This window comes from Epinephelus fuscoguttatus, linkage group LG13 (assembly GCF_011397635.1).
Source record: "Epinephelus fuscoguttatus linkage group LG13, E.fuscoguttatus.final_Chr_v1".
In the NCBI taxonomy this organism is placed as follows: Eukaryota; Metazoa; Chordata; class Actinopteri; order Perciformes; family Serranidae; genus Epinephelus; species Epinephelus fuscoguttatus.
The window spans coordinates 17,105,089-17,132,851 of NC_064764.1; the positions used below are offsets into that span (position 1 = coordinate 17,105,089).

At 41.3% G+C, this 27,763-nt stretch overlaps 2 protein-coding genes across 5 annotated transcripts in view; both read left to right on the forward strand.

The window, feature by feature from the left end:
* Window positions 1-1,902: 1,902 nt before the first annotated feature.
* Window positions 1,903-13,453, forward strand: znf148 (zinc finger protein 148). 4 transcript variants are annotated; one of them, XM_049593812.1, is made up of 7 exons: window positions 1,903-2,035; window positions 4,051-4,424; window positions 5,520-5,645; window positions 5,753-5,876; window positions 6,060-6,143; window positions 6,435-6,553; window positions 8,045-13,453. In XM_049593812.1, the coding sequence occupies exons 2-7, from the start codon at window positions 4,074-4,076 to the stop codon at window positions 9,680-9,682; spliced, it is 2,442 nt and encodes an 813-aa protein (XP_049449769.1). In that variant the 5' UTR covers window positions 1,903-2,035; window positions 4,051-4,073; the 3' UTR covers window positions 9,683-13,453. The 4 variants fall into 4 exon arrangements, with proteins under 4 accessions (XP_049449769.1, XP_049449774.1, XP_049449770.1 ...); XM_049593817.1 differs by having other exon boundaries at window positions 4,051-4,364; XM_049593813.1 differs by lacking the exon at window positions 1,903-2,035 and adding an exon at window positions 2,143-2,973.
* A 1,528-nt stretch (window positions 13,454-14,981) lies between these two features.
* slc12a8 (solute carrier family 12 member 8) overlaps window positions 14,982-27,763 on the forward strand; it is a 32,095-nt gene continuing 19,313 nt past the window's right edge. Inside the window, exons 1-5 of the mRNA XM_049593818.1 lie at window positions 14,982-15,150; window positions 15,937-16,062; window positions 18,134-18,280; window positions 25,613-25,804; window positions 25,899-26,130. Coding sequence (XP_049449775.1) covers window positions 15,943-16,062; window positions 18,134-18,280; window positions 25,613-25,804; window positions 25,899-26,130 — 691 coding nt within the window. The 5' untranslated portion in view covers window positions 14,982-15,150; window positions 15,937-15,942. The remainder of the gene's footprint in view (window positions 15,151-15,936; window positions 16,063-18,133; window positions 18,281-25,612; window positions 25,805-25,898; window positions 26,131-27,763) is intronic.

Below are 27,763 nucleotides of genomic sequence, written 5' to 3' on the forward strand. Positions count from 1 at the left end.
ATTTATAGATGATCGCTGTCAAGTTGATCAGAGAGGAATCTGGGGGCTTTGCTCATTTAGGGATTGGGATACCGGGTGCCGGTGGAGACGCACTTCGGTCATCACCTACCTTATAACCAAAGCGCATTTAACATTACGCACGACAGGAAAGCGCGCGTGTACACATAGACATCCACACACATCCACAGTTAACCTAGAAACACGCATCAAGAAAGAGAAAACAAAAGGAAGGCAGCAGACTCACGGGATGACCCTGGGCTCCTCTGCGCGCCCCATTGTGAAATCCCCCGTTATTCCCGTTTGGAATCCTCAAATGCCGTGGTCGCAGTCCACGTCTCTGCAAATGTACCAAAGGATCACATAGAGGATGAGGAGTATGGCGAAGATGAAGAGCGCTACTAGGATGGCCTTGGTCACCGGAGAGATGAGCGACTGCATGTCAGGAGCAGAGCCGGGCAGAGCGGCGTGGGGCTCCGCGTCCGTCCGTCCTCAGTCTGCTATCTCCCTCTCTCTCCACCTCTTCTCTCCGCCGCTCCGGTAGCAACTGTTGAGGACGGAGCCCGGGGCTTTGGCGTGCGCGGACACACACATTTAGAGCCTGACGCGCATGCACACGCACTCCGCGACGCGAATTTCTACCGGCGATCCAGGCGCGCAACGCGTGGGGGGCTTCCCTTGCTTAGAAGCGGCGCGGGAGTGTGGGCTGTCTGTCCCCAGATCCACTCTCTCCGGCTGCCTGTCGCACACCAGAGGAGACGGAGACAGGAGTGATAACAGCCGCGGTTCGCTCACAGAAGGTTGCACTAGTACCAAAACGCGATGAAATTCAGCAGGTGGGGGTTTAGATTGAATCCAGCAGAGGCGGAATGGAGAAGCCCCAAGTTGCGCACCGAGCTTCTGCACTTGACGGCAAACAGGTTGATTAGTATTCCTCACGGCGGAGTGTGTGTGTATGTGTGTGTGTCTCTGTATGTGTGTGTGTGTGTGAGAGAGAGAGAGAGATGGCTCAGCATGACAGGATATCATCTTATCACGACCCTCAACATCCCTTTTTTTGTGGCAAAGCCGCCAGTCGAGGGATTAATAGATGAATCCAGATGGTTTCTGCATTAAACCCGCTTCCACTCGATGCGCCCTTTATGGCTAATTTCCATAGGCTAATTCTTATAAGGTTGCCACTTATGTATTGTTGCCTAAACGCATGCTTTCAAAAAAGAACTAATCCCACAATAATCCCATTTTTAAAAAAGGGGGCAGATGGTCTAGAAATGTCCTGGGAAACTGTTGTCAAGTCATGGTAATAATGCAGCCGGATGCAGGAGATTATTGTAACTATTATAATAAAGTCATAATTGAAATGGCCGATTTTTTAAATTTTATTTTTATTTTTCTTTAAATTGAAGGGGCTATCTGTGTATGCACAACCTACAGGCTAGTGTCACTTTTTTCCAATTTATACGCTCAGCAAAATTATTTTTTTCCCATAGTTTTCCTAGTTTCATTTAGGCAATAATAATAATAATAATAATAATAATAATAATAATAGACATGAACTTTAAACTGATTCTTAAAGTAATGTCATTTTAGTGGGTTAGACTCATTAATAGGCTTGTGTCGTGCTTAATTTCCGCATGGACTCTGTCAGATGACCAAAAATCATATAGATCATATAGCCTACACGCTATTAATAGAATTGATTATCTCTTTTTAACCATAAATATATTTTGAGTTAGTAGCCAAATTTAAAAAGGCAAAGCAATATGATAAAAAGGACCAGAAATCACATTAAGACCTTATTAATAAAGCTCATTTATAGAAGTAGGTCGCCAAACTGAAGCATGAGGGAGCATTGTGAGCAGCAGTGATCAGGAGCGCACTGTCGCACTAACCATCATTCACCACTAGATGGCGACAAACAGCAAACCTCCAGCCCTCATGAAATGTGATGGTGTATTTGATTATTCCGCACACCATCATTACACTGTAGTCTTGCATAACAATCATGACAGCTAAACGGGTTTAAGACGCGTAGCAGGTAAGCAGAAACAATGCAGCTTGAATGGGTGACACAGCACTCGTGCGCTACTGAGACGTATGCGATTGTTGGTCTTAGCAGCGAGCTAGCTGGTTAGCGAGGGTTAACGTTAGCTTTACTAGGAAGCTGGAGGCGCTAGCGCCAAAGCGGACCAGCGTTAGCCGAGCTGACAAGTTTCGTGAAACGTGCAAACGCGAGTTGTGTTTTGTGCCGAGTGTGTCGCTCGATGTGAGCGCGGTTTTGTTATTGAATGCTGCACGTTTAATGCGACGGGGATGCGGTGTCAGCTGTATATTGCTGCTACACCGACTAATGTTTGCAGCAACTTGCTAGCACCTAGCTAACTAGCTTCAAACAGGCCGTAGACGATTGTAAAGGTAGTATGAGTAGAATAGAACTTCCGGTCACGACCTTCAAAGTAAGACATATAGCGTTGCACGTGTTTGAATGTTTTATTTTTTAATGCAGCTATGATAACGTTTTGAATTGGATTGGCAGCATTAGAAAAAACATGCCGACGTACTGGTTTCAAATTGACCCAAAAGTCCCGGGAGCATTGGCAATAAGTGTGTTTGGTGCTTAGAAACATATAGTAGTATGGTTTGTATTGTTTATGTTATTGTTGTAGTAGTATTCTTTGTATTTGTTAGTGTGTCAAATTTAGAGATTACGCATTAACATGCGGGTTGTTAATCTGTTAGTCATATAATATTAAGATATTTGTATTTATAGCTAGAATTTAACGTGTATTCAGTTTATCTAGCCAGTGTGCTCTCAGTGAAGTGGTCACTGAGCTTTTATTGTGAAAGTACATCCGGTACATCTCCTCCAACGTCTCTTCAGCTTTTGATGTAAATGTGATGTAGCAGCTTTGACAAGCGCGGCTAGCTAGCTAGCAGGCTAGCGAGCGACTTAACCCACTTAACCTAAGTGACACAGTGAGTGTGTTTACATATGGGACTAAGTGGTTGCTGGTGTGTATTTAAACCGTGACAGATACTTATCTGGCTTGCCGTCTCCTCGGGTCAGTTCTAGCTAACGTTACATTGTCAAACCTGTTACAAACGGTCCACAAGTGCTACGTTAGCTAGCGTTAAGTTACCGTTGTAAGATCAAGTGATTGCTAGTCAACTAATTAGGTCTTGTTGGGGTGTAACGACGAGTAGAGGCAACGCCAGTGTGCTGTTGCTGTACAAATATGTGTAGCTTGTTTTCTAACCAGGCTGTCGTTCCTGGGAATATGCCATTGCTAACATAGACTGTCATTTTTAGCCGTATTTTAAAGATATAATGTTGTCAATCTGCTTGGCTGATGAGTGACATAAGTTACATTACAAATGGTTTACGTCTTTAGCTTATAAAGACAGCACATTATCTCAATAAATTCTCAACTCTCTGAGCTGTTGCATGATGCTTGCTATCACTTTACACTGTACAGTACATTTTGTAAGATAAGATCACAGACACAGCAGCTGACCCACTTACGAAAGTTGACACATTACTTACAGGGACATTGTTTGTGCAACAGATGTGGAACTGAGTGGGATGAGATCATGAGTCTTAATGTTTTGCAATGGAGCAAGTCACATTTGAGGAGCTGGCCCTATATGTGCATCTAGTGAATGAAATCTACTGGGACTAGAATAAACACATTATTTATAGCTACAGAGCTCCTGAGTATCTTGAAGACCACCATCACAGGGTTGGGGAAACTCATGCCAACCAGGCCAGAGCTAGTGTTGTTGCTGGGGTCCAGTACCAACATGGGCACATTTCTTTGTGTTTCATGGTTCCCAGGATTGAACAAAAGTTATCTTTGCACAATAAGATAACAAGCATCTACTACAGTTTAAAAAAAAAAAAAAAGAAGCTTAGGAGTGGCAAAACACCTGCGTCTTTCTTGTCTTTACATCAAGAATCACGATTGAGTATTCTGCGCTTTTGTGTCTCATCCATGTTTGATATTAAGCATTGCCAGCGTTCTCCACTCATCTCTCTGTTTCTGTCTCTTAAAGACTCAAGAACTACTCTATGTAAGATGAACGCCGAGGACAAGTTGGAGGGCATGCTGCTGAAGTGCAGCAGCGGCGGCATAGACGGAGGAGGGCGAGTCGGGCTGGGCGCCGGAGGAGGACTGGTGGTGATGACCCTGGGGGAACGGTCGCTGGCAAACCACCCTCTGCTGGCCGAGGATGACGACGACGAAGACGAGGAGGAGGACTTGACCGGGAGCTCGCTGGTCACGCACGACCTGGTCCCTCCGGAGCAGCTGATGATGCAGGAGGAGATGACAAAGAACAGTAGAGGAGGAGAAGAGGAAGGAGGCGAGGTGGGAGTGCATTTCCCCCTTAAACTCACCAATAAGTCACCCCTCTTGCTTCATATGCCAGTGAGTTAATGTCAGTGGAAAAAGAAGTTTATTGATGAGATTATTTGTGTGGATAGTGTACCTATGGTCATTATAGTGAGTCTCCGTTAATGTCAATCTATGCAGTGTTTGTTATGGGACATCATTTCCCTTAACACTGAGAATTTCCTGGTATTGACACACATATGAAAGCCATCCTTGGCCCACTTAACTACTGTTTACACTTGTGAACTGTTTAAGAGCTGCTTTGCAAAACATTGCCAAAGAAATTTTAAATAACAGTGACTACATTTTGTTAAAAAGCAGCCTGAAATGGAAGGCTGTATTTAACATTTAAGGACAGTGATATCAAGTGTATGACACACTTAGTGGAAACAGAAAGCCTGTCACCCCACAACACATCACTGAAAATAACATTGTTAAACATTAAGGATAATATATTGATGTGAGGGATCACCTCATCACTACTTGTGTACCTGGTTCACACTCAGAATACAGAAAAGTCAGGAGCCCTCACAGAGATAAAGGCATTACCTGAAATGTTTTGCTTTTTAATCCTTCGCATTACAAAAGAATGGAGATACAGCAGGTGAATTTAAAAGACATTTTTGTGCTGTGAGTGTAAACATACAGGATAACCTGAACCGATCCACAGGATCAGGCTTAGGGCAGCTTAACTCCTGTTTATTACAACTTGGATGTTACAGCCATAGTTTTGGCAATTGTTTGTATCGGTAAGAAAACACTTCACCCACTGAGTAATCAACTAAAATCTTGGAATGCGGCAAGATCATTTAAAGTTGTATGGGAGATCTGCAGATGCTCACAGGCCAGCTGGAAGATGTGATGTCTCAGCATGTCATAGGCTTTCTAGGACCTGAGGTTTCCCTTCCGCCTATTATGCGTCCAGCAGGGGTCATCCTCAGAGTATAAATCGTGGAGGAGAAGCTGCTCACAGGAGAAGCTGGTGAAGTCTCCTCAACAGTGGTTCATTATCCTCTGCTTGCCCTCTTGCACCTGCCTGACCCTGATAAGCTGCTGGATGAGTGGGTGGGCTTTAAAGTAGGTCATGTGCCTCCTTAAATCTCTTTCCTATCTATGGTCCTGCTTTTACAGCTGAGCATCAAGCAGGAACTGAAGCTGTCTGAGGCGGCGGTCCAGGCAAAGAAGGACAAAAAAGGAGTGAAGGACCTGATGGTGTGTCCCAAGAAGAAAAAAAGGAAGCAGCGTTCACCAGCAAAGGTGCAAGTCATTTTAATCTCAGAAGTTATAGTTTTAAAATGGCATGATCTGCATGTGTATGAGGGTTTTAAGAGTGAATCAAATACTAGTATGTGTGTTTGTTGCAGATTCTCAGCATCAATGATGATGGATCATTGGGTATACAAAACCCCAAGTGTCACGTCTGTGCTCACTGTAATGCTGCATTCAGAACCAACTACCATCTACAGAGGCATGTCTTCATTCACACTGGTATGAATTACCCAGTCGTGTCTAAAATGCCATGACATTAATTTCTTGATTTGAAATCAAACAAGATGTTGACAGAAGATGAAAAGAGGTGCAATGCTAACTTAAAACATTGCACCGAGTAACATATGAAATACAGTATCTATATTGTTATCGATACACTGATTTTTATTTTTCAAACTCCAGGTGAGAAGCCATTTCAGTGCAGCCAGTGTGATATGCGCTTCATTCAGAAATATCTCCTTCAGAGACATGAGAAGATCCACACTGGTGAGTGAAGAATAAATGCAATCAGTATGCACAAAGATTTCTTTTGTTTCATTTTAGACCTTGTCCAATTCTTCCTTGTCCCTCTTCCCAACATGGCTTTAGGGTTATGATTATATTGCATATCGCTCAGAGGTTTTTTTTTTTTTTTTTATAACCATACATGTGGATGAGATTGTTTTGAGAAGGAATGAGGAGAAAATCCAGTTTTCAAAAATACCTGTGTCCATATTGATGTGGCTTTAGTCTCAAGTGAGTCTTTTTCTCTTTTCCTTTTTTTGTCTCTTTGTTCAGGTGAAAAGCCTTTTCGCTGTGATGAGTGTGGGATGAGGTTCATCCAGAAGTACCACATGGAGAGACACAAGAGAACTCACAGCGGAGAGAAGCCCTACCAATGTGACTACTGTCACCAGGTAAGCTCTGTTTCTATTTCTAAGTACAATAGTGCACATGGAAGCAACAAGACAATTGAACATTGTGGTAAACTGGGTATTAAAATGGCATAAAAACTAAGTTAGTGCTCATTTAAGTGGTCTTTATATGCTTTGGACTGCAGAATGTTAACACGGAACATTAAGAGTAAATTGCTAAAAATCCTAGCCAAAGTCTCTGTATAGTTAACTCAGTATTTAAAAGGAAATTTTGCCACCTTTTATGTTGATGTCCGATCAGTGTTGATAGTAAATGTAGAGAACTGTAGCAAAAATTCACTGCGTGTTATATTTATAGAGAAAGCTGAGGTGCTGGCAGTGCCTACATGTACCAGGATGTATTGTGTGTGACCTACTGGCCTATAGCTATTACTGTGTTGGCCAAAACATTGTGCAGTTGAGGTTTAACAAGCTTCACCTATACTTACACAGGTAGCAAAATAAAAACATAGAGGCCCCGTAGTGCCTGAACCAGCATCAACTGAGATGACAACACAATTATTTCACTCATTGTCCACAAGGCATCACCGCTTCACTCCTGCTGTTTTTTTACCTTTCCCAATAAAGGCCAAACTTAAATTAGTTGGAGCATTTTGCCAAGAGGAAACTCAACAAATTAGCTAACAATAGCATTAGGTGATAAAAATACTCGGTCATCTGCCCTCTCTGCCCTGCTGGTCTTGGTTGTCTTTACCAGTTTGTCTTTGAGATTCTGAGGAAGGTCTCCACTGCACCTCTGTCCAAGTGAGAAGTAAAACTTTCATGCACAGTAACACACACACAGGCTTCTCGGGGCTCTCCCAGCATCGGTAACAGCATCCAACAAAAACTGCCAATGCTGGAATTCAGTGTAGCAGAATTTTTTTTTTTTTCTGTTGGCATCTGAGGAGAGTTTGAGCAAAGGTGCCACCAGTTTGTGTTTGCTCTCAGCAGCTCAGGTTCCAAAGGGTCCCAGCTGGCCACATTCTCTTGGTTGGCTCATGTGTCCGCAGCTTCAACCTCTCTCTTTGGTCTGGATTGCTTCGGCCATATACTGTGGCTTAAACGTAGCTAGCTTGCAGTACAAGCGACGAGAACAAGAAAGTTCTGTTTTTGAGCAGCATCTAGAGCAGGTTCCCTGGTTATCCGTAGGCGAAATCCAGCCTGTACCTCTTCCTACATCCAACTACATCACTGTTGCATCAAATGGCGGCACTGGATGCAGAAAGAACAACAGATTTTACTGCTGCAAACTCAGCATTTTTGGTCAATACAGCATGCACTGAAGAATGTATTGCTTCCGTCGACTACATTTACCATCTATGTTGATTGGACATCCACATAAAAGGTGGCAAATTTTCCCTTAAAATGAGTTGCAAAGAAAATGAAAACAACAATGAAATTGTCTGCATTGCCTGACCTAAGGTTTGTCACAGCATTGTCTATGTTTACTGGTATAATGAAATATATTTATTTTGTGTCTTCTATCCACAGTACTTCTCCAGAACAGACCGGGTTTTAAAGCACAGAAGAATGTGTCACGAGAACAGAGAGAGAAAGACCAGCAAGGCAGCTGGTAAAGTTGGGCCTTTGCTTGAAGCAGATTCTTTGGGCCTCCCCTTTCTTGCCAAAGAGTGTTCACTGCCCAAGAAGAAGCGCCAGAAGTGTGCCGACAAGAGTTCGGGCTCTTCCACCGCTGCCCAGACAGATGGGCACACTGCCGCTGTTGTTGAGAAGGAGGAGAAGGAGGAGCAGAGACAAAATAAAATTGAAGGTCTACCTCTCTACGCTGTGTCCTCCAAAGTCAAACATGAGTACGTGATTGCAGATTATTCTGTGGAGCTCCCTGAAGAAACGGCTAGCCAACACCAAGAGGGAGATGTGTCATCAGGAGAGACGACTCCTCCCAAACTAGTCCTGAAGAAAGTCCCCAAAAGGAGTCTTAAACAGTCCAGTGAACAAACACCCCCCTGCCTGTCCACTTTGTCTTCCTTTGAAGAAAATACGAAGGTCACGCAGTACACCTTTGAAATCGTGGACAAGCAAGGCCTTTTAGAAGTAGAAAGCAACACTGAACTCGAGTCAGTTGAAACTCTTCAAGGAGGACCAACAAAGCCAGCAGCTAGCAGCACAAACTACGACGACGCCATGCAGTTTCTCAAGAAAAAGCGTTACCTCCAGGCTGCAATGGCCAACAACAGTCGGGATTACGGCCTGAACACGAGCAGCATTTCTTCTCAGCCGCCTGTTACACAAACTGTGGTGTCCGCCGTCATTGACGAGACGGTGCCTGCCACCATCCTGGAGCCCCAGCCCCTCAACACAGAGATTAAAGCAACACATGACAAGAGCGTGTTGCCCGATGAGGTTCTTCAGACGCTGTTGGACCATTACTCCAACAAAGCCAACGGGCAATCAGACATTTCCTTCAGCGTGGCTGATACAGAGGTGACGTCAAGCATATCCATTAATTCCTCTGATGTTTCAGACAGCAGCCCCGTGGAGAGTCTCGGAGCCTCCAGCGCCCAGGCTCAGCCAGCCACAGAGAAGGTCAGCCTCTTGCAAGAATACTCCAAGTTTCTCCAGCAAGCACTGGAGAGGACCAGCCAGAACGACAGCTACCTGACCAGCCAGAGCCTCAGCTTGGTCTCCGAAAACCCCACCTTAGCTGGACAACCTCTATTCTCCACTGAGAAACAGTTTCCTTCCCCCAGCAGGTTCAAATCAGGGATGAGCTCCCCGCTAAGGTCCACTTTAGAGAAACCTCACTTTGGATTACTGGTCGGGGATTCCCAGCACTCATTTTCATTTTCAGGTGATGAGACCACCCCTCCCTCCGCTGTGTCCCCAGCCGAGGAGGACTTTCTGGAGCAGGTCTCGCCCTCCAAAAAGACAGATTCTTCACAAGGCATACTGCAGACTTTTCAAATAAGCTCCTTCGATCAGAACTTCAAATCTCATTTCCAGACGTCAAGATCTGGATCCTCCTCACAGTTTACGGTTGCCAATGGACAATTAAGTCTTCGAGGACACAGCACAGACTTCTCAGAGTTCCCCTTAGTCAGAGTCACTGAGACCAGGTCTCAACTGAACTCCTCCCCTGATGTTTCATCCAGTGAAACCTTTGGCTGAAGGGACAGCTGAAGAATTCATTTCTGTTGATAATTTCAGCGGCACTTTATCTCATGTCTCTTGATTTGCCAAAATGAGTCCCATTGCAACTGTGTGCTCTTTTTCAAACCATGTTATGATAAATCATATTAATGTTTTTTTTTTTGTTTTGTTTTGTTTTTTTTTGTTGAGTGTAACCTCAAAGAATGGAAATACTGAAAAATGATAAATCAGAATTAGCACTTCCCCTTTTTAAAAAAAAAAAAAAAGATAATTGTGCATGGGTATATTTCTTGCTCCAGAATGTACATTGAGAGATTAAGTGACCAAAGGGTAATGTGCAAGAGATAGACTGAAATTTATTCTCTCATACCATTGCCACAGTGTTTATGTCTAATGTTTTGTCAATCAGTTTGCCTTGCACAAAAAAAGATAAAGTCACTCTTGCTGCAGAATGCAATATTTCCACTCATTAAAACATAGGCCCTATTTATATATGCCTTTTTGCTCTTGCTGTAGCTACCTCCCCTCGCTGTTCAGCTGTATAGCTATATTTAAGTCCACTCCTAGAACCTTGTTATTCCAGCTGCGTAACTCCTGTTCAATTGTCTACTGAAATGACACCATGATTAGATCATAACTGATCCTTCACTTTATGTTGAAGTCACTTTACTGCTACCCGAGATGGGTGTGTCCACTTGCTATGTGTATTGAATGCTAAGGAAAGATTTAACTGATTGTATTCATCTGGCGTGGAATACAGATTATTCTCCATGTACACATTGGACCTACTTTGGTCAGTGCGATGGCCAAAAAGTAGAAATTGTAGTTCTGATTGAAAAATTCATATTCCCCACCCTTGCCTAATAATGTAGGTATCAGCTCGCTGCATTCATGTAATGGTTGCCGCGTCATTTATCCATTGTCCCTCAGCAGTAGAAATAAGTTGTAATGAAATTACTGAAGAAGATTGTGCTTAATTTTTGCACAACTTGCACAATTTTCACTACAGGGAATGTAGTTTGAACTTTCAGATTTGTGTTATTTGAAATTATTCAGTCACTTAAAGTAAATACTCAACCCACAGAATGAGCATTTGTTTATCAGTTTGTCACCTAATGTTGAATCTGTGAAGAAAACTTGTCTAATGTGGCTCCACAGTGAGCGGAAAATCCAAAAAGGCAAATGTTTACTAATGTGAAGTAAACAGGGTCCCCATTTAATAGCAAAACTATCAAAACACACAACTCCTGCAGTATAATCCAAGTCTCATTTATCCAGATAAATGCTCAGCACTTCCAAAACACATGCGTTTTCGCCAAAATATTACAATTTAAACATGACAAACAGTTTCATGCACGGCAAAGTAGCACACCTAGGCACACACACATGCATTTGAACTTAAGCAGAGGTCATACACATGCATAGGCGGAAGTGCTGAGCATACGACTGGATAAATCAGACTTGGATCATACTTGCACACATGATGTGAGAGTTTGTAAAGGGCTGTTTTGGTATAGTTTCAAACGCAGAACCCTTTTACTCCAATTCATGAAGAAGGTTTGTCTTTTTTGGATTCTCCATTCAACATAGGGGCATGCAAGAAAAATGAAGTTCTCTTCATGAATTCAAACATTTTGAGAGTAACTGATGATACAAATGATCATTATGCGGGTGAAGTATTTCTTATTAATGTAGCTCTTGCAGCTGCAGTTTTATAGTGCTTTGTTCTTCTTGGAAGATGCACAGGTTTTGGGTAAACAACAATGTGATTAGAGCCCCTCTTATTGATTGAAACTCAAAGTTTTATTAGGGCTTATGAAAGACAGTGCACACAGAAATGAGGTGCTTCTGTTTCCAGTTTTATTAGTTTTGCATCTGTGCCTTTCTTTTTTGTTTTTATTCCAGGCTTTCCTTTACTCATTCCTGTATATGTGTATTTCTGTTTTTTCGTAGTCAGTCAGTGCTCTAAGGCTACTAATTTCACTTGCACAATAACAACAAACACATAAGCTATCAACCTGTTCAGTCTGTAAAGGTTGAGATCTGGGAGCTTTATTTAATTTTGCTCATCATATTGTAGAATTTTAGGAAGAAATAGCACCAAGTTTCGTTCTCAGACTTTTATCTGCGGACGAAACGAAATAGCATTTTCATTGACTGTGCTGCAGTATGTGTATATGAGTACGAAATCCGTGTTTCAGATATTTGTAGTTTTGATCACCTGTTTGCTAGAATTCAGTCGTGAGCCGCGTCTGTCCAGGCCTTGTTGAAAAAATGTGACCGAGTGAGGTGTCATCTGTACTTCATCACACTGTCGTTTTCCATGTGTACGTGTACGCGTGATGTCTTAGGTGCTATTGTGTTAAACACTGTTTTTATAGGCGCCATCAAATTAGGGTCGAAAAATTGATGTTGAGCTCCCTCTTGTTACAATTTTACGGACAATCAGGGACAGACGGCACCCACATTAATCATCAAATGCTTTATTTTTTTTCTCTTTGAACATTCCCACTAGAATGTATAGAAGATATCCTGCTGTAAATACATTGTATATTTTTATGTTCTGAGAAGTACTGTTAGATCTCAGTGTCAATAGAGAGACAAGGCTTGTGCAAGAGACACTTCTTGTCAGCGGAAGGCACATTAATTTGTTTTTGTTTTTTTTTTCTCCAGCATTTATTACATTCAACAATGAATCCGTTTCACTTGCTGACAAGATGTGGCTTTCTGAGGTTTGTATATATCTAACCACTTTTATCAGAAGAAAATTTACACCTTTTTTTGTTTTGTTTTACAGTTTTTTGATGACTGGTTAAAGTGAATTTCCATTATGTTTTGTAAGTTAATTCCTCTGATTGTGCATTATGATGGGATTTACTGTACACAGATGTTGGTAATAAGAAGCCCCCACCTCCAGAAAATGTTCTTTGTTCTTCTGCTTTTCACTTTGAAGTAATACTGCAGCTGAAATCAGTCTTTTGAGCATCAAGAATTTAAGCTCAGCAGCTGTGGTCAGCTTGAATTCATGTCTTTGGGTGGAGTACAGCTCAAAAGTGTTGTGGCTGAAATATTTCACTTGCTGCCCATTTTGATTTAAGCAATTATTGAAAGCACAGTACAGATGAGTAGTTCTGCATCAGTGAAATGTGTCCTATGAGTTGTTTATGGAGACATTTAAATTCAATTAAGCAATTCCAGATGCAGAACTGATGGAGATTCATGAATAATATCAGCAGTACTATGTTTTTTTTCCTTTTTAAATAACTATTGTCAGTAACCTGGCCATAAGTGTCCTTGTATAAGCTAGAGAAAAAAACGTTTTGTGTAAAAAGATACGAATTATTGAATTTTTTGATAAAAACTATTTTTGAAACATGTCATTTAAGGCACTGATATGTACAGTATATCATATGCAGTCACTATTGCTACCCTCATTTATCTCTGTACAAGTCGTTTGTGTCAAGATCTTTCAATTGCCGGCGGGAATCTCCCTCTCTGACCTTCGGCGTTTTCATACTTTTAAAAAGGACTTGACGAGGAAGCAGCGCGGCTTCACTGTAAGGTTGATCTTAAGTTAGACAGTAAGGTTTATTTGCATGGTCTCTGACTTGTTGGGTCGAGTGAACTTATTTTATGAATAATGTGCAGCTTTAATTGTAGCTGATTAATTTCAGTCAAGTAACCCATATTATTAGAGTTTTGCAATATACTATGATTTGTAAACAATCTGATTCAATTGTTGTTTTGATTGTTGTGTGTCATGTCCTTATAAATAAATAATTCACAGTATTTGACCCTGGGGTCATTTTTGATATGCAAAGGCCTTTGAGGAGCTAGTGATATGTACTGTTCATTACATTCATACTTGATCTGGGGCAGCAGCTGAGTGACGGAAGTCCATTTCTTTCAGTCGGTTCGGTTGGGTAGTGACCAAAAGAATGCTCAGCTTTAGACATAGGGTAAGAAGCTTGGATATCCAGAGGGAGCTCGGAGTAGAGCCACTGCTCTTTCACGTTGAAAGGGGTCAGTTGAGGTGGTTCGGGCATCAGATCAGGATGCCTCCTAGGCACCTCCTTCTAAAGGTGCTCCGGGCACGTCCCAGTGGTAGGAGGCCCAGGGGTAGACCCAGAACACGCTGGAGGGATTACATATCTGGCCTGGGAACACCTTGGGGTACCCCAGAAGGAGCTGGAAAGCATTGCTAGGGAGAGAGATGCCTGGGGTGCTTTGCTTGGCCTGCTTCACCCCGGATATGTGGGTGAAAATGGATGGATGGATGGAGTTCATGGGTTCATCCCAAAAATATAAAACGTGGCAGCGATTCATTTGAGTTTAATCTCTTCACTCTGTATGAAAGTCCAGTGATGTTGGGATGTATCAGATCAGTCCAATCAGCTGTCCAATCAATAACTGATATCCAATCAGGGGGGTGTGTTGGTCGGTAAAAGACTTCTGCGAAAACTGCACTCGTGTATCCACACTTCTCTTTCCTCTGAAAGCCTCCTCTCTCCTCAACTCCTCCGAGTGCATTCAACATATTGAGATGTCCTACAAGATGGCGAGTCTCAACTGATTTCTGGGTCGAGTGATCGAGCATAGAGGATGGAGGAGTTGTGGAGGGATATTGGGATGAACCCCATGTCTTGGTCAGAAGAGTTGATAGGGATCCTCAAAAATGGGAAAGTAAATGGCTGCAACAAGCAATTACTTTTATTCCTAATTTACCTTTTTGTTTACTTTATAGTCTGGGAAATGTCTCTGAAACTGGAAAAATGTTCTTTACAGTTTCCTTAAGTCCAACTTGAAGTCTTTAGATGTAATGACTTATTTGACTTTCAGTCCCAAACCCAAATATATACATTTTTACATTGATATAAAATAAAAACAAGCTCAAATCCTCACCTAGGAGACAGTGGCAGAGTAAAATCCTCCAGTTTGCTGCCTGTTTCATCCAAAAACATAACTATCACTTACACTTTTTAGATGTTTTCTGATGTAAGTCCACAAATAACACACTCAGGATTTAATATTTGTCTTATTTGTGATATAATAACAAACATCCTAATAAAGGCCTCCAAAAAAAGCCTTAAGGCACAAAACATAATCTCCTTTCCCAGAACATGTAGTCCAAATCTTGTTTTAGGGGAGAAAAAATCCCACGAATAACAAGATAAGGACATTGAGTGGTATGCGTGCATTTTTCACCTTTAATCATTAGTCAACATTACCTACTTCAGGGCTTGCCAAAACTAACACAGGATCCTTGTGCAAAGCGAAAACACACCCTGGAAGGTAAAGTTACCTGTATGCTGCTGACGTTTTAAACACCTGTTGGCAACAGCAGGAAGAGCTGGGAGTGCTGATCATACTGACTGGAGTCATCTCTGAGACACAGAGGAGCAATGAACTGATTTCTTATTTTAATAGATGAATATATTCCTCATTTTTTTAACCTCAGCATGGAGTGATATGGGATTCAGTGAAAGGTAGGTTTTGCCGGCTGTTGATTTTAGCTGAAACACTCAATTTAAAAATATGTCATCTTGCACCTTGCAAAATTTAAATAGCCTACCTTTAAAATTGTTAATTTTAAAATGATGACTTTTTGTTCCACTCTCTTGCCACAAACCTATCTTCATTGGCAAATCAATGTGGGAGGAAAAAATATTTTAAACCCTTAAACTTGAATGAATGAATGAAATGAAGAAGCCGTATTGTTTATTTTCTCATTTAAAAGTCAATTATAGTGACTCAGACTGTGGTAATGGAGCATATTTGACTTTTGCCAGCAGGAAACATTAAATTGACAAGCATGTCAATGAGGTTTGGCATGGACGCGCTCCCTTAATGCTGATTTGTGGACATACATGTTTCTTTAAAACAACAGAGTGCCAAAAACAGTTGGTTTATAGCTAAAAAAGAGGTAAAAGTGTGAAAGAAATCTGTTCACCGCTGTTTAAAGTTAATTATAGCCTACCTGCAAACCGCGGCCTGCCTAGACTGTCTTGACGGATTTATTGTTTTAGCTGTGAGGTGGTAAAACATCAGGCTGCCGTGTGTGGAGCACACCCTGCTGTATCCGGATGTCCTCATGTCGCACCTGTGCTGTCTAACCGGGATAGGCGGGACCAATGCCGTCACTTTCGACACAATCTTTAACTAATGCGGTCACTTGTTAATGAATTCAAGCCCTGAGCTGAATTTCCAAATGATGCCGTTGACTTTGAGCGAGTAGGCCCACCTGCAGAGGTGTAACACAACTGTTCACACAGGCTACAATGGACACCCTGCCAGTAGGCTGGACTGTGCACACCTCTGACCACGAGGGAGACGGGGAAGGACTGGTGAAGGAGGATCCCAACACACATGTCCATGATCTGTTTCATGAAGATGCAAAGGTATGGTGTTTGCTCTGGTAGGACAAAGGTTGTAGAGATTCAGGGCGATGGAGGTTAGGGACTGTTGTTTATCAGAGGAGGGGTGTGTTTTTTTTTAATTATTCAAGTTTATTTTCCAGGTATACAAAAATACAAGGCACATATTATGGAGGTGGACTCTGGTACATAAAGAAAAATTAACAAATAATTCAAGGAAAGAGAAGAAAACAAACTAACAAACAAAAACATGTCACACATGTCCTCATACATCACTTTACAGGGTCACTTAATCACAGAGCAAGTTCATAACTATGTAGGCTCGTCTTCCATTTTGATTTGAGTCCATAACCGGTCCCAAAGAGACACTCCTTTCTCCTGACATTGTTATTTTTTGTTTGTTTGTTTTTTCCTCAATTTGTCCATCCCTGAAACCACAGATATTTTCCTTGAGCCTCCCTGGTGTACTTATGTGAAAATGCATGACACTCCCTTCCCCATTAATTAGTTGTCATATTCTAAAAACTTAAAATAAAAGTTGAAGATGAAATCCTAGGGCCGTATTCACAAAGCTTCCTAGTACTAAGCGTTGCTCCTAGTGATGAAATTGTAAGAAAATTCTTAGAATTGTGTCGTTTTCTTAGAATTTCCCCTTAAAGTTAAGACAGGGTCCTTGTAAAGATAAAAGTTATGCACAGAGCATCTTAAAGTCTCCTAAGGTGAAAAACTGTTAGGAGCAGGGAGGAGGACTTTTAAGAGGCTGAAGAAATTCTTAATCGGAGGAGAAAATGAAGGAAAGACATAGAGGTCATAGAAATATTCTCCAAATGCTGGATGACAGCAAATGAAAGGCCATAGATTAGATTGTGCAAGGATGATATTTGTGGTCCATCTAATTACGGGTATGCACGCCTTTCCCACCTAACACAATATCATTATAATGCCAGAAATAAAGTCATCACAACATTAAGATACTTGGAAAAACTGTAAAAATGCAACAGTGCAGCAGTGATGACTTAGATCTGTCTAATCCTTCCGTCAGCAGAGTGATCACACTAACACTGACAACACTTACACAGTCAGCAGTTCATTTCATTTCCACTGGGTGTTCACACCTTGCAGGCTTATTTAAGGTGTGTCTCTGACAACCAATTACATCTGTTAAAAGCAAGCATCACACCTAGCAATGGGGTCAACCACACCTCCTCACTAAGGTTAAAGTTTCTGTCCCTTCCTTGCTCAGAGTTGCTCTTAGAACTTTCCAAAATCACTCCTAAGCTAGGACTCCTTACTAAAAGTAAAATGTTTTGTTTTTCTGACAGAAACATTCATCCCACAAAAAGTGTTCAGGGACCATCGTAAATTTTTGTATAATCGTAATCATCGTAAATAATTGAATAATAATTGTTTTTACAGTTTCTGTCTATGAGAAATGGTGTAATTTTGTTGTCTTTTAAAGAAAACACGCCTTTAAACCTGGGTTTTGGAAGGCATGTTTCTTCAAAAATCGATGGTAAATTAAATACAAAATACAGCCATTTGTTGTAAGTCTCTTCCCTAAACCAAAATAAAAAACATAAGTCCCACCCCAGTACTTAAAAAATATTTGACATGATTTAGGGATTTAGTGGCATCTAGTGGCGAGGATTGCAGATTGCTACCAGCTGAATATTTTCCTGATTAGAATTCCTTCAGTGTTCATTGTTCAGGATGTTTTTAACGTGTTTCAAATTATCCAAAGAGGTCTTCTTTTCTCCACAACAAATTGATCAGGTTATTTAAATTGCTAAAAATATTGAACAAAGCAGTTTTCCCTTGCAAAGTCCGTGTTTTTCCAATGCTCTCATCACAGAGGGGCTTCTAACCATGGTTGCGAATGTAAAAACATAAATGGCCCCATCTAGAGCCATTGTTTGGTTTGTCCATTCTGGGCTACTGTAGAGACATGGCAGTGCAACATGGTCTTATTGTCAGGTGATTAGACACTAAAAAAACCCAACAATAACTATTTTTAATATTATATTCCATTTCTACTAATACATATCCCCTTAAATGCTACACACTGGGCCTTTAACTGTTGTGTGTCTTTGGTCAGGGCTTGCAGCAGCATAGCCAGCCATGGTGGAGGATCAAACTGTTTGGGTGGGATCCAGTGCTCTTCGGTACCTGGGATGGCGTTTTCACCACCTGCATGATCAACATCTTCGGTGTGGTGCTATTCCTACGTACCGGCTACCTGGTGGTTAGTATACAGTGCTGCTTTCTCAACCTCAATTTCCTTTTTTGTCTTTTACATGTATTTTCTGTAAATATTAGAAAACACTGACAGACATACTGGACTATCACTGTGTATGTTTCTGCTCCCGGATTCTTAACCAGAATCCAGGGCCCGTATTCACAAAGAATCCTAAGACTACAAGTAGCTCTTAGTGACGTCATTCTAAGGAAAAATCTTAGAATTCCTTGAATTTTAAGATTTTTCTTAGAATTTTCCCTTGGTAAGATAAAAGTTATTCACAAAGCATCTTAGGCCTTAAGAGAGCTCCTAAGGTGAAAAACTGTTAAGAGGAGGGAGGAGGACTTTTAAGAAGCCAGAAAGACAGAAGCCGACTAAGAAGAGTGTCTTAAACAGAGAAGATGGCGGAAAGACAGAGAGGAAGGAGAGATATTCTCCGTATATTGAACGACAGAGATTTAATAAGATGCTACCGGCTTGATCGTGCAGAGATAATCTTTGTGGTTGACCTCATCAGGGATGAGCTTACTTTTCCCACCCAACATACACTCTGAACAAGAATGTGTCAATATTAACACAACATGTGTTGAATTTCTACACATCATTGAGTTGAATTTGGGACAACATGTGTTATGTTAATTTTGACACATTCAGTGTGTTAATATATCAACACAGTGACTGTGTCACATAGATTAACACAGAGATGTGTATAATGTGTAAATACTAACACATTCATGTGTTGATACATAAAACTTATATTAACACATTCATGTGTTACTCAAAATTACACAGTGATTGAACACAAGCTTGTGTTACTCTAAACAAATGGCAGAATACAATGAATAAAAAGGAAAATGCCACTTGGAATCATTTTGAAAAATTATTTATTTCAAGAAATATTTTTTAAACATTTTAAAACATTTAGTCAACATGTCTTGTTTCACTCATGAAACTTCAAAGTTTCTTTAAAAACCTTTTACCTAGCATTAAGACATTTGGTCAACAATTCATTTCATTTTCATTTTAAACATTAAAGTGAAAAGTCATAATCATTAACATCCACACTTGTGTCACAGTCAATGTACTCTTTAAAGTCAATGTTATAGCGAAGAAATCTTTCCAGCTGCACAGGGTGTGCAAACTCTGAGTAACAGGCGTCCAGTAGTTGTGAGGCACTGTTAACATGGAATAGTTTCTTACACATTTCAGTACCATCTTTATAGATTAAAACAAGGACCATCTTTAGTGGTGGTCCAGGGTCCAGCGATGGTCCAGGGTCATTTCCAGAGAGTTCCATTTTAGCTGCTGCATAAGAAAAAGAAAAACGTTTCAATACAAAATTTAAGGACAAACTTTAATTTTCTACAAATGATAAATGATATTTACAAAATAATTTTATTTGGAGCATACAGGGCATAGGTACTTTTTGCGGTTCCCATTTTGACATGTCATTGCAGAAAATAATGAGCAATATTATGGACCTGCATGTGTTTATATTCTATACATAAACATCACTGTTAAAATAATAAAGGCACATGGTCAAAAGCCTTAAATATTAATCATTCCCGTTTTATTTAAGGTAATTATTTCTTTATCTCATTTACTACATAACACACATTATTAATCGTGTCATTAATACTGTAATAAACTTACAAGTCTTTGGCTTGTAAAATCTGTCTAAGTCCAATATTTTGAAATTTAATAAAATATATATTATATGGTCAAAATGTCTGGTGAAAATAATTCCCTCTAAGCATAATCTATCCTGAGTGGAGCACAATGCTTATCTTCGTCTCTAGTGTGTCAGCACTAAACCAGTGGTTTCCAGCCTGAATACACCTTTATTTTACCTGGTTAATAGTCAGACAATATGGAAATCCATCGGTTAAAAAAAAAAAAAAAAAAATTCTTCCTCTACAATGTAAATTGCAGAATCTGTCTTGAGAGATTAATAGTCAAATAACAAGCAAACATCAAGTCTGTCTAACCATAAAACACAACTGACAGATGCCCAAAGGACGTTACTTGCAGGTCCCTATTCATGTATCATTAAATGAATGTACTAAATAAATATAATTTAAGAAAAAATACAAATGAAAACATTACCATAAATCTCAACGGTTGCCCCCCTCCCCCCAACTCTGCAGTGAAACCAGCAAAATGGTGGTGTTGAATAGCTAAATGAATGAATTACTGTGGCATTGACTTTAAACCCAGTTAATTGTTAAAGTAATCTAGATGAGGTTTCTGCAGACTTTATGGAATGAGCGACTGTTTTGCTATACTGTCCTAAACTGTATTTTACTTGGTGTAATTTTGGTAACAAGCACAGTAGAACTTATACTAACATTAGCAGCTAACGTTAACGTTAGCTTACTGTTCGACAGCCCTGCTGAACAAAACGGGAAGCTTACCGTATCTGGATTTTCTTAGAGATATGATTTAGCAGGTGGTTTCTACACGTTGAATTTAACTGACTAATAACAGTTCGATGAGATAGTTTAAATTAAACTGGTAATGGATACAAGAGTCCGACAGCACCCCAGGCAAAGCAGCCTCCATCTTCCTCCCCTTTGTCTGTCTTGGTGTAAAGCACACGTAAAGGGTGCCCCCTTTGTTTTTTTTCCTCTGGAGTTTCTCAATCTCCATCAGTACTCTGTCTCTCTTTCTCTACCCTTTCATTTTTTCAATAAGTGCATGGACCACACTTTGCTGACAGTAAGAACCAGGACTGTTATTGGCCCTTTGATTTATGGGCATAAGTCATCATTTTGACTGATATATTTTTACTGTGTTTTCAAATATTCTCGTATGTTTCTTTGTGGTGAAACTTTAATTTGCAGCTGTTTTTGAAAGGTTCTGTGACAAAGAATAAACCTGCCTTCCGTTAAGCTCTTTAGCCACTTTAGTCATCACTGTTTTTCTTTGGATGACCAACATGTAACCCTGGACAAAATAACAATATTTGGACCAACATATGCAGGCACACTTACATTTTCAGGCTATAGTTTGCAAACGAGAACTCCTTAGTGCCTGTCCCCTGATTCATTTATCTTACAAAGCATCTAATGTTAAACATGACTGTAATGTTCAACAACAGACAAACAAATATGATGTAATTATTTTTATTTTTTATTTTTTTTAAGAATGTGTAGAAATAACTTGACACGTTTACACTCCTAACTCCCAAGAGATCACCTCCTGGAGTTAGGAGTGTAAAGTGTAAAATTCAATTCAGTTCAATTCAATTCAGTTCATAAAGCCCATTATCACAAATTGTAATGTGTGTCAGATGGTTTTAAAGCACACAACATCCCTCTGTTCTTTGGACCCTCACATTGGATGAGGAAAAACTCCCCCAAAAAAACCCTTTAACAAGGTTAAAAGGGTAGTAGAAACCTCAGGAAGAGCAATTGAGGAGGGATCCCTCTTCCAGGATGGGCAGACATGCAATAGATGTCGTGCAAAACAGATGGACATAATACATTCAAGTCCTAACTCCCAAAAGTTCACCTTCTGGGGTTAAGACTGATTAATGTGCTCCCACGAGTTCTAAGAGGTGTTAATGTGTGCCTGTGGAACAGAGCCAGAAGTGGTACAACCTCTTGAGAGCCTGTACCACTTCTTGCTCTTCTTTTTGGCAATTTTTCCTCTAGCTCTTCAATGTGTGACCTCATGGTGGACTCTGTCTGCCCCATTGCCTGCAGAGTCTCATTCAGGTTCTCTCTGGCCTGAAGGAGAGATGCTCTCTCTTCCTGCCAGATGTTGCGCTGACTCTGCAACTGTCCCTCAGCCTTTTTCAGAGCATCAACAAGGGTGCTGTTCTCCTGTTTCTCCTTGCTGAGCTGAGACAGATATCTAGCTCTGAGATTTTCTACCTCCGCCAGCAGGGACATTTTCTCCTGCTGCCATTGGAGACAGTCACTCTCCAACTGTTCCCCGGCCTTTTTCAGAGCATCAACGAGGGTGCTGTTCTCCTGTTTCTCCTTGTTGAGCTGAGACACATACGTAGTTCTGTCTTTTTCTGCCTCAGCCAGCAGGGAGGTTCTCTCCTGCTGCCATTGGAGACAGTCACTCTGCTGCTTCAGGTCGTATTTTACCTTTAGAGCAACCATGTAGTTCTTGTGGTTCCTCTCAGTCGATTCCATCTGCGCAGAATGGAGGTTTTGCAATTCCTCCAGCTTTGCAGTGAGGACAGACTGTTCTTCCTGCCGCTGGCGATGTATCATGTCCATTTCCTGGTCCGCTTTCTTCAGAGAGAAGTTGAACTTGTTCTTGTCCTCTCTCTGTTTGGCCATCTCAGCCACGTGAGAGGCTCTGGATCTCTACCTCCTCAAGCAAGAAGCTGACATGCTCACTTTCTAGCAGCTCCTCTGCCTTTTTCAAGGCTGCTGCAATCCTCTTGTTTTCTGTTCTCTGTTTCTCCAGTTGTAATTGAAGGTAGGCATGGGTTACCTCCGGAGTCTTTCTGGCCTCTTCCCTCTGCTTTTGCAGAGCTTCCCCCTTCACAGTCAGTCTCTGCTTAAGCTTCTTGGTTTGAGCCCTCTCAGATGCTAGATCGCACTCTAGTACTTCTGCTCTGCTCTTGGTCATCTCAGCATTGTTCTCAGCTGCTGCTTGCAACTGCTTCGCAATACTTACCTCCATCCTCGTGGACTCTAGTTCAGTTTCAAGGGCAGCTTTCGCTCCTTTTACCTCTTCCAATTCAGCCCGCATGTCCTTGATAATGGAAGCCGGCTGCTCCAGATTTTTCTGGGCTTGCTCCCGCTCGACTTTAAGTTGGCTTTCTGATTCCAACTCAACATTGGTTCTAGCCAATGCAATGAGCTGAAGGTGACGATGCACCTCCAACTTCTTTGCTTCCAGTTCTCTATGAAGGGCCACTTTCTCACCCTTCATCTGCTCCAGTACGGTGAATTGAGGAGGTTAGCATCTGCTGTTCTCTCCGAGCTTCAGACATGTTGCTCTCCAACTGTCTTCTGGCACTCAGCTCCAGCTGCCGTGCCTCGAATACTTTGGGATGGGCGTCCTTGGCTCTCCTTACCTGTTCCAGTTGAGCACGCAGGTCTTTGTTGGTTGCCTGCTGCTCCAGATCTTTCTCCATTTGTCTCAGCTTTGAGCTGATCCTGGCCAACTGCATTTTGAAATATTTCGTATCGCTGGTTGAACACTGGCCTTTTTTGGCCTGAGCCAAATCCAGCTGGGCTTTTAGATCAGAGATCTGCCTCTGCAAAAGCCCTTTCTCTTGTTTCCACTTGACATTCTCCTGCTGTTCCAGGAGTCTGTCAAGGAAACTGGCCAGCATGCCCTCTCTGATGTTCAGGAGGAGTCTACCCTCAACCTCACTTTGGCTGAGCTTGGCCTTATCATTACTCAGTTCACTTTGGAGTTATTCTTCAAGTGAACTGAGATAAAAATCTACCTGAGGTTCCATGTCTGTAGAATCGGACTGACCCTGACTTCAAGGTTGGTATTCAGTAGTTTTCTGAGACTGAGCTCGATTTGGATCGGCTGCTACTCTCTGAACCAAACTTGGGTCTGAGCAAATCCTGTCTGAACCAAGATTCATCCCCTATTTACCAATTTTCAGCATCAAAGAAAAAGCCCTTTATGACATCACAAGACACAATGGCACCATCAAAGACATGATGACATCATAGAATAGAATAGAGATAGTCTTTGCAACAAGCACAAAGAAATTGAGAGGTCCAGCCTCCCCCTTAGGTTTCATTAAAAGGTCAAAATGCCCCCCCAAAAATATATCCCAAAAGAATCCTTGTTCATTTCAGCAGCTATTTTAAGCACATATAGATGGTTGATGACTTGAAATTGAAATTTGAATCCTTAGGTTCACAGAGTCAGTTGTCATGGTGATTGACTCAGAGTTTGACTTACCTCTCTTTCTGGAACTGAAAACCCAGAGTTTCCCTCATTTCAGGGTTAACATACTCAGAGTTTTCACTAAACCTGCTTTCTGGAATACCCCCCAGATGAGACAAACTGTTTCGTCTTTCCACTTGTTTATGAAAATACATTGGTTCCACTTGCATAGGTCCTACTTGGTGAATGTCTATAAACTGTATGACAGTCCTGCAATTGTAAAGTGAATGGAAAAAATGCGAAGTGATCTTGCTTGATTAACCAATAATGTGTCATGGGCCACATTAAGTATGTTTTGAACAACAAGTCATGGGCCTTTTAAAATCAGTCTGCAGGTCACAATTGGCCCCTGGGCGGGACTTTGGACATGTTTGTCTTAGAGCTTATACTGGGCTGGGCTGTTTATCTAGTGATGAAAGTTGTCCTCTGGTTAGCTTTGGCCTTAGGTTCCAACAACCTTGTCTAGATATGAATGGATCATATGTTGGGATGTTTTTGTCAATGGAACAACCCATTATCCCAATTTCCTTTCGTTACTCTGTCATCACACATTTTTCTCGAAATTTAAACCATTCAGTGCGCTATTATTTTGATGGCCCCAAATGGATTGAGCAAAAAAATAACTTTGTTAATCAAAAATGTACTTGTGGGTGAGTTTAGGGTTCCCTACCAGCATATCACCCATCCATACACCAATAAAGCAAACTCTCATTCTGCAGGACTCCTGTGTCAAGTTTGTCATTAGTTCAGACCCTGTACCACAGCTGAGCCTACATTGCCTACATAGAATAAGAAGAGTGTGGACTTATTCATGGTATGAGTTGAAGTGAAGGGGTTCTGTGCACCATTTGCAGCCTGGTGCTTTATTTCAGTAAAACATCCATTTAAAGCTGATTATAGGACTGTGCTGATGAGTGAAACAGAAAGGACTTCATCTTCTGTTTGCTTTCACATGATAATATCCGGCCTCATGTCTGTGTCCTGTCTGTCATGGCCGTGTGCTATACACCGTTGAGGTTTTTTCGCTGTTGAGTACATGACAACCTGTCAGCTGATCCCAAACACATTTATTTGCATGTGTCATCAGAAGACACAACTACAAAGACCCTGTGATCTTGTCTGAAATATTCGTTTAGGTTTGACTTGACAGCTAAAACATAGTTTAAAGTGAATTTTTTAGATGCTGAGACAAACGAAGAAAAATGTGCAGACATACTGTATAAACAGGACAAATGTTGGAGAAAAAGATACAAGCATGGATACAAGATGTACAAAGTGTGCAGTGAGTTACATACACAGCAGAAGACAGTCTAGGCGTACAGACATGTAGAGTAAGTAGAAGCTGTGCATCTCCATGTTCAGTTTACAGCTGTAGGTAACTTACATGCTGCAGATGTGCATGTCACAAGCATATGTGGATCATTATTTTGTGTCATCTTGTCTCCTTTCATCATCCAGGGGAACACAGGCGTGCTGCTCGGGATGGTCCTAGTCTCCTCTGTTGTGGTGGTTGCTTTAGTGACGGTGATGTCAGGGATCGGAGTGTGTGAGCACTGTGGTATTGGGAGTGGAGGCATCTACTCCATGATCTCCACCGTCCTGGGCGGCAGGGTCGGGGGCACTGTGGGTCTCCTTTATGTGTTTGGACAGGTGAGTAACAAATCAGTGGCTGTTTCTGGAGGATGGACTGCACATTTCCTTTGTTTATGTTGGCTCCTCTCTCTTGCTGCCCCCCACCCTGCAGTGTGTAGCTGGAGCCATGTACATCACAGGTTTCTCTGAGTCTGTGGCAGAGGTGTTCAGTCTACAGAGCCAGTGGGCGGTGCGTGGCATGTCAGCAGCGGTGCTGCTCGCACTGCTTGGAATTAACTTGGCTGGTGTCAAGTGGATTGTCAGACTCCAGCTGCTGCTGCTGGCTGTGCTGGCCGTGTCCACGCTGGACTTTGTCATAGGCACCTTCACACACCTTGACCCAGGTAAGGCTGGGGGATATGAATATGGACATGAAGTGAGAAGGTAACAAGCATCAGGGGAAGGGTTAAATCAGTACTGATGTCCTCTAATACTCTTTATGAGTATCGTTACGCCAAAATGATCCTCAAATGATTCAGTGTTTGTCCCAGAATCATATTAATTGCATCTGAAGCAGCATTTAGGTAGAACACAATTAGGTATGTAGGCGCCCTGTGATAGTCTGGCGACCTGTCCAGGGTGTACCCCACCTCTCGCCCAATGTCAGCTGGAATAGGCTCCAGCACCCCAGCGACCCCCAAAGGGATAAGCCGTTATGGAAAATGAATGAATGAATGAGTGAATAATTATGTAGACATTTAGTAGACACTTGTATTCACATCAGGAATTAGATAACATGGCTCAATCATCAACTGAGTGAATAGCCAACCATTGAGAATGCCAAAAATAAAATTTCACAGTTACTGTATAGAAAACAAAGCAAAACACAACTCTATTTAGAGTTTAGGCAAAAACAGTATCGAACCTTTTGAGTTTTCATACTTCTGCAAAATTTAGTGTCATGATTTTGCCAAGGAGGACATGCTCCTGGATCAATAACCCACACTGTGTTCCTGGACAAACATTGCAATCAAGCAATCACAGCCCTCTGACGTCACCAGTGTGCTGCTCCTGTCCCTCTTTTAAAGTTCCTTGGTGCTTCTTCAGAGCAAAGTTAATTTTTCGGATTGAAGTTAGAACAATAATACAAAACCCTCAGTAACATAGACCAAAAACCTTGTAAGCTACTGCAGGGTGAGCAAGTTAGCCTGCTAACTAGGTTGGCTGTGCTAACAAGTAAGCTTGCCAGTTAGGCTAGAATATTGTTTGCTGACAAAATCAAGGATAATAGCATTTTTCAGTTGCAAAGTCCTGCAGTTAACACATTTTCCCTCTTTTTTTCTTTGCTGGATAGATTTGGGTAGGTTTATCCAGGACCATCATCAACATCACACTGGTTTTAGATAATTTGTTGATGTAAAAAAAATATGCAGAATTAAGATGATGATGGTTCTGGATCAACAAACAAATTATCCAAAGTCAAAATGGCAGTGATAGTCCTGGATCAACACGAGCACTGCGATCTTGCAAAAAGTAGTTTTTAGTGGTCTATTAAAAAGGAGGGAGAATGTGTCCCAAGTTTGCAACTGCAAAATGACAATATCCTTACTCTCAATGTTAATTAACAATACTTTAGCCTACTGGCAAGCTTACTAGTTAGCATAGCATACCTAGTTAGCAAGCTAACTCACAAAGATCCTAGTCTATCTACAAGTTTACTCATTAGCATAGTCAGCCTAGTTAGCAAGCTAAGTCAAGCTAAGTCACTAATATTGTAGTCATTAGCATAGCCAACCTAGTTAGTAAGCTAAGTCACTAATATTGTAGTCTATTGGCAAGTTTACTCATTAGCATAGCCAACGTGGTTAGCAAGCCAAGTCACTAATGTTCTAGTCTGTCGGCAAGTTTACTTGTTAGCATAGCCAGCTTAGTTAGAAAGCTAAGTCACTAATATTCTAGTCTATTGGCAAGTTTACTCATTAGCATAGCCAGCCTAGTTAGCAAGCTAAGTCACCAATATTCTTCTGTCTGCAAGTT

Coding starts and splice junctions, on each gene's coding strand:
- znf148 (XM_049593812.1), top strand. CDS start 4,074: ATGAACGCCGAGGACAAGTTGGAGGGCATGCTGCTGAAGTGCAGCAGC. Junction 4,425..5,519: donor CCCTCTTGCTTCATATGCCA/GTGAGTTAATGT, acceptor CTGCTTTTACAG/CTGAGCATCAAGCAGGAACT. Junction 6,144..6,434: donor ACATGAGAAGATCCACACTG/GTGAGTGAAGAA, acceptor CTCTTTGTTCAG/GTGAAAAGCCTTTTCGCTGT.